The sequence below is a fragment of the Rhincodon typus genome, chromosome 3 (genome assembly GCF_021869965.1).
Source record: "Rhincodon typus isolate 14 chromosome 3, sRhiTyp1.1, whole genome shotgun sequence".
Taxonomy (NCBI): Eukaryota; Metazoa; Chordata; class Chondrichthyes; order Orectolobiformes; family Rhincodontidae; genus Rhincodon; species Rhincodon typus.
The window spans coordinates 107,877,738-107,884,607 of NC_063334.1; the positions used below are offsets into that span (position 1 = coordinate 107,877,738).

The 6,870-nt window shown below is 41.4% G+C and overlaps 1 protein-coding gene across 1 annotated transcript in view; it reads right to left on the reverse strand.

Annotated features, from left to right (window-relative positions):
• LOC109932135 (teneurin-3) overlaps nt 1–6,870 on the reverse strand; it is a 793,882-nt gene that overhangs the window by 184,106 nt on the left and 602,906 nt on the right. Inside the window, exon 10 of the mRNA XM_048594011.1 lies at nt 781–903. Within this exon, the coding sequence (XP_048449968.1) occupies nt 781–903 (123 nt within the window). The remainder of the gene's footprint in view (nt 1–780; nt 904–6,870) is intronic.

The window sequence follows — 6,870 nt, forward strand, 5'->3', positions numbered from 1 at the left end:
TTGCAGCTGTACAGAACACTTTCGGAGTATTGCGTGCGATTCTGGTCTCCCTACTATAGAAGATGTTGTGAAATTTGAAAGGGTTTCAGAAAAGATTCATGAGGATGTTGCCAGGGTTGGATGGTTTAAGCTGTAGGGAGAGGCTGAATTGGCTGGGACTATTTTCCCTGCAGCTGAGGGGTGACCTTAATGAGGTTTATAAAATCATGAGGGGCATGGATAGGGTGAATTGACAAGGTATTTTCCCTGGGGTGGGAGAGTCCAAAACTAGAGGGTATAGATTTAAGGTGAGAGGGGAAAGATATAAAAGGGACCTAAGGGGCAACTTTTTCATGCAAAGGGTGATGGGATTTAGAATGAGCTATCTGAGGAGGTGATGGAGGCTGGTGCAATTACAAAATTTAAAAGGCATCTGGATGGGTACATGAATAGGAAGGGTTTAGAGGAATATGGGCCAAATGTGACGAGATTTATTTAGGATATCTCGTCGGCATGGACGAGTTGGACCGAAGGGTCTGTTTCCTTGCTGTACGTCTCTATGACTCTAACTCCAGCATCTGCAGTACTTTGCATTTATTAGATGTACACGTGGTCAACCTCAATGGAATGTCAACCACAGCACACGGCAGACCAAGGTGGTGAACTATGGCAGTCACCTTTCTGGTAAGAAGGTGAGACAAAATGAAGAAGAGGAAAAGTCGCACCCCTGTCAAAGCATCTGAAATATCAATTTTTACTTGCATTGCATTTTGCTTACTCTGAGCCCATGTCATTGCTTACCACTATCGGCTGAAGTTGACGTCACTGCATTAGTTGGTGAGCTCTCCGTCTTCACTTTTCCATTTTCAAACATGTAATTCTCGACCTGCTGCAGCTGCCAGTTCAGGCCGAGTAGATGCATTGCTGATTAAAGAGAAAGTGCATATCAAAACCAGAAAGGTCAAGTCTCCAGCGATATTTCAAAGCTAAAGAATTGCTTGATGAAATCAGCGTTGCGTGACATCTTTGTGGAATTTTCTGCTAAGGATGTAAAGCTCAGAGATCAAGTTCCCCAAATGGATAACAAACCAACATCTGAGGTGCAGCTCTCAAGGCAATCATTTAAAAGATACTTTACATTCGGTACTCCCAACATTTAAGAGTAATTTCTTTAAATTGGTGTTTTTTTAAAATAATGTACACCATGAAGAAATTGAAACAATTTTAACACAATTCTATTGAAGCCAAAATGGTAAATACTAAATTAGGTTCACTTGAGACAATTTTATTCCTGTGACAACACCCTAATGACATCCCCCGCAATTGTCTTCCCTGAGCGGGAAGCTGTAAATTGCCGGGGTCAGATTTTCAAAACTAGGTTGACCACGTGACTTGCAGATGAATTCCAACCCACAGCACCGAGCCCCTCCGAAACACACGAGTTGCCTGCTTGGTTCCAATGACAAAGGCAGGTGGCGGCTATGTTGGAGGCTGCCATTGACTTGTGAAGAGAGCCAGCACCTCCTGGAAGGGCCGGCAGTGTCAGGGAGGCTGAAAGGGCCCTTGCAAGATAAATAAAGCTCCTGAGCTAGGACTGCTGCTTGTAGATCAATGAAAATACACATTCAACACAATGACAAATAAACTTTACTTGGTCTTACAGCGATCTTGACAGCTGTGAATTAAAACAATACAGGTTTTCCAGAATCAAAGTTTTATGAGTTCAATTTTGCACTGGCCAGCCTCTTGACAAGCTCCTTATGGGCCATTACTTGGCTGTGTGCAGGTTTTCCATTCTCTCTCCTATCAAACCTTAGAAAATTACAAACTGTTCCAGAAGTGACAGGATCCCAAACAAGATTTAATCATTCCCACCTTGTGTTATAGTGCCCTTATGGATAGAGGTTTGTATTGAACCTGTTTGAACACACTGGCCAATGGAAATAGAATCTGAAGTGATCTAATTTGCAGCAAGCCCTGAAATTTCATCCTCTTTCTTTTTAAATATGACTTTTTCGGACCAGCACTGAAGCAATAAAGAGTAATTGACTGTGCTGGAATGCGAAGAACTGTACTTGGCATACAGCCATACTGGGTTGAACAAAAATGAAAAAGGTCTGGATTTCAATGGTGGATATGTTCATTGCTTTATTATTAAAACATTCATAAAATCATACGACAGCTTTAGATGAAGCAAGTCTGGAGCTCATTTGATTTGATTCGACCAGATATCAGCTCTTCCCCATGACAAGTGGCAATGCTGTTTCTGCACTGAGTCCTGGCCTCAAACACTATCTACTGCAGCGCACTCCAGGTGCTGACCTCCACATGCGTAAAGGCTATGATGCCCAAGGTCCCTTTGAGGATGGAGTTTTCCCTCTTGTTGTTTCAAAGGCAAATCTCAGCCACCTTTCAACTTTTCCCAGCCACAAAAATCCCAATTATAGACATGGCTGTGCTACAGAAAAGACAAAAAAAAAATCTTTCATTATATTTCAGTCGAGATAAAACAAAACACCATTGGGAGGGTGAAAAAGAAGAAATGAATCAATCACATCCTACTGCCTGCAAAAGACGGACAATGCTCAGACAGAGTAAAAACACCAAATGGCTCGTCGCCAAGTGATCTTCAGCCAAGTCATTTGCATGTTGATGACAGATAAACGCTGCACCTGATGAAAAGATTTAATATCAAGCACAAAAGGGTCAAATTCATTTAATACTAAATGACACACTAGGCTGCTGATTTCTTTTTTCTGTTGTTGTGCAATAGTCTGTGCGCATATTTGGAACTCATGAATAACTAACATACGGTTACAGGTTTACTTTCATGTCCCATATTAAATCTGACAGGATTTCACACAAAGCGCAACGTGTGGCTTATAAAGCTTTGAGCAAAGCAGGAAGCAAGGCTTTCAAAATACTCGGAATACTATAATCAAAACAAGAGATGAAGATGAAGCACACAGAAGGGAAGATGCATAGTCATGTTCACCCCTTCTGGGGTTTCTGTTTGATTATGTACGCATAATTCTCCATAAATTAGCCTTTATCTCAAGCCTCCTGCTGAGTTCATATGCTTCCTAACTGATAGCAAGCGAATTGCAGAGTAAGTTTTCAGACTATTATTGCATGTTGTGCTGCTTCCAATAACAGGGCCCTTGTGCTAACCAAATAAGTTTGTGCTCCAAGTCTAAGGGATTTTAAAAAAATTGCAGTGCATTGTGCATCTGCCTTGACTACACTGTCCTCACAAAATGTAGCTCAAGAGATTTTAAGTTTTCTTTAAAAGTATAAATCTTTACCATCCCCTTATTGCACCCTGAGGAAATTTAAATTCAGAGAAACAATGGAAATCTTTAAGCGAGTCCAGAGAATAAGAGGTAAAAGATGTAGATTAAGAGCTGCCAGCTCAATCTTGATGATTGTTATTAATGCTGCATGATCAGTTAGTGTAGTCAGGAGTAAAAGAGAGAAACAAAAATTGCTCAGTTGCAAGGGAAAGAAAACCTTCTTAACCCAAGGCCTGCACATTTACCAACCTTCTGGTGTCCCAGGAGTACCATGCATATTCAGTTATCCAATTCAGTTAATCAACATCATTCTCAAACTTTGCTGTAACAAGTGGCAATGCTTAAAAAATTTCATTCTGTACAAGAAGCAGCCAAGAGGTTTCACAAAGGAGCAACTTTGTATATTCAGCTGTTTAACTTTTTTTTTCCCATTATCATTCCACTCCAACTTCCTCCCCCCACCCCTTTGACTCTCCCTCCCCATTTAAGGCTTGCTTTTTCATTCCAGGCAGACAGGGGATGCTTTCTGGTAAAGCATCCGCACATCCTTTCTCTTGCATGGCTTGTGCTAGGGGGCAGTACAAGAAAACGTCGCTTGTCTTAACAGCTGGGAGGAGAGTGGCCTCTTAATAGCTGGCACATGCTGAGATTTTGAACCCTCAACCTTTCGACCGGGAGGTGGCTTGAACATACAGATGTACTAACTTGCTACTCAAGAACTTATCACGCCTTGACTGATGTTAGACCGCAGCAACAAACCTCTGCAGCTTTCTCTCTGAGCTGTCAGACAAAACATTCACTTCGTGGAGGTGATATTAGTAAAAAGATTTGGTTAAAAAAGAAAGGGCACAGATCAACCGATGGAAAGCATTGTAAAAGAGCCTCTGCTCCATTTCTAACTATGCAGCTATCATGAGTTTTTCTGTATGTTTTAGACGGGGCAACTAAGTATAGCAGTGGTAATATAGCTGATGGTTGTAGTGCACAATTAGTAGACTACAGCAATGCTGTGCAGATCAGACTCCAACAGGCATTAAAATGCAATGATGCACACCAATGATGCAGGGTCTTACCAGTTCACTGGAAAAATTAATAAGGAAATAAAAGATTCATAATTTATATAGTGTCATTCAATCTGGGTGCCCCAAAGAACTTTCAATATTTTTAAATTGGAAGGTCAGAATTGACAAGGGGTAGGATGTGGGAGAGGGGGAAAGCATTGTGTCCTTTGCCCAAATTTAAAAATATTTCCAAGCTCCAGGGAAGGCGGGTCCAAAATTTGAAGTGCGGGCTTTCACTGGACTAAGTTTGTACCACAGTCCATGCAAATTACAAAGGATATATTGCAGGACCGTGTCCAACAGAGCTTGTGCTTACTTTACTAGGATATTATAAAGATAGGACCTGACAAAAATAAAGAATTCTTATGGTGCAGAAGGAAACCACTCAGCTCAATGGGTCTCCAAATGAGCATTTGAACTAAATGCCATTCTTCTGTCTTTTCCTGATAACACTGCATGTCATTTCTATTCAAATAATCACTCAATACTCTCTTGAATGCCTCGATTAAATTTGACTCCATCACACTTCAAGACTAAGCTGTGAACCACTCATTGCGTGGAAAAGTCTTTTCTCACTTCCAATTTGATTCATTTGCAATTAGTTGAAAATTGTGCCCTACTGTTCTTGTTCCTTTTAAGAGTTCGTCCTCTCTTCTCTGACCAGACCCTTCATGATTTTGAAAATCTCCATCAAATTTCCTCTTAGACGTCTCTTTTCCAAGTCCCAACTTTTGCAATCCATTTTTATAAGCGAAGTTTCTCATCTCTGGAACTATTATGGTAAACCTCTTCTTACTCATTGCAATATGTGAGCATTCTTTCTGAAGTATGTCCCCTGAACTGTACACAATATTCTGGCTGAGGGTCCAACGAGTATTAGTTCAGCGTAACCTTCTTGCGATTGTATTTTATACCCCTATTAATGAAGTCTTGGGTACTGTATGCTTTGGTTGATGTTTGTCCATGAATCCTACTTCTGTTCATGACTAATGTACATAGACAGCCAAGTTTCTCTGCTTCTGCATACCTTTTAGCACAGTACCCTTCATTTTGTATTTTCTCTCCATGTTCTTTCCACCGAAACATATCACCTCACACTTCTTTGAACTCATCTTCATCTGAGACTTGTCTGCTCATTCCACCAACTTGTCAACGTCCTTTCGAAGTTCTACACGATCCTCCTCACAGTTTACAATGCTACAGATGAAACTGTCAACAATGCTGCTAACTGGGTGAAATTGTTACTCTCTGTATCAAAGGACAGCTGAGATTGTTTCCCACTGATTTAATGATAATGCCATATTCCCAAATTTTGGAATGATGAAAATGGAAATCCAACAACACCTAGCTGGCAGTTTTCCTATTAATTTGGAATCTTTCTCATCCAGAGATCTCTAGGATGATCTGCTAAATTCCAAGATAATTGCACCTGGATCTCTGCTTTTCAACTGTCTGTTTCTGATGACATTTGCTCAGGTGTGAAGGTTCACTGCTGGGTCAGACAGCAGTGTAAGTTTCTTTCTCCATTGATTCACTTCCCACCAAGTGGTCACTGCCTTTGGCTCACTTCCTCCTTTTTAAAAGTGCTGTTGTTTTGATCATTTTCTCCCCCAAAGGTCTAAAACAATGCAACAGCTAATGAAACAGTCATTACTGATCCTAGAATTCGAGGAAATCAGTTCCAACACTGAAAATACCTCAAAAAAGTAGCAGAGATAGCAGGAACTGTTGTGTACTTGCAAAAAATCTTGCTCCCCTGTCACTCCTGCAGCTCAGCATTGGCTTCCAGTAAAGCAATATCTTGGCCTTCACCACGATGATGATAATGGCCTGAAACCACAAGTCCTGGTTCTAGCATGGTACTTCCCATTTTCACGGGGGGTGGGTGGGCAGGCGGCAGGGGTTTTGGGCAAGCACATTTTAAAGAGACAGTCAGTCATTTAATTCACCAGTTGCCTCTGCTGAAGTGGGATTGCTCATTCCTGTAGTGTGGAATCTGAAATGTACACACCAGCCCTGCTCACAGCAAGTCTAATTTTTGTACATTTCCTTGGATAGTCACAGCACCCCTTTGGAGCGAATAGGGTACTTTTATGGATATGGTCCTGGGGCATATTTTTGGGATGGTAGGTTTCAGCTATTCCTCTGTGGGAATCAGATGGTGTCGGGGGGTTAAATGGCCTCTGAAATTTTCAAAAGTTGCAAAGATTTTGTTTAAAAGGTACATAAAGACCGCTGAGATACCAAGCTTGTCAAAGATATGCCACGTCTGACAAGAAGGATTCTGGGTAATCCAAGATGGAAGATGGGAAGAAATTGTGGATTTAAAGAGCTGCTCCTTTTTTGAGATAACAAGGTGTAGAGCTGAATGAACACAGCAGGCCAGGCAGCATCATAGGAGCAGGAAAGCTGACGTTTTGGGTCTGGACAATTCTTCATTTTCTGAAGAAGGGTCTAGACCCGAAACGTCAGCTTTCCTGCTCCTCTGATGCTGCCTGGCCTGCTGCGTTCATCCAGCTCTACACCTTGTTATCTCA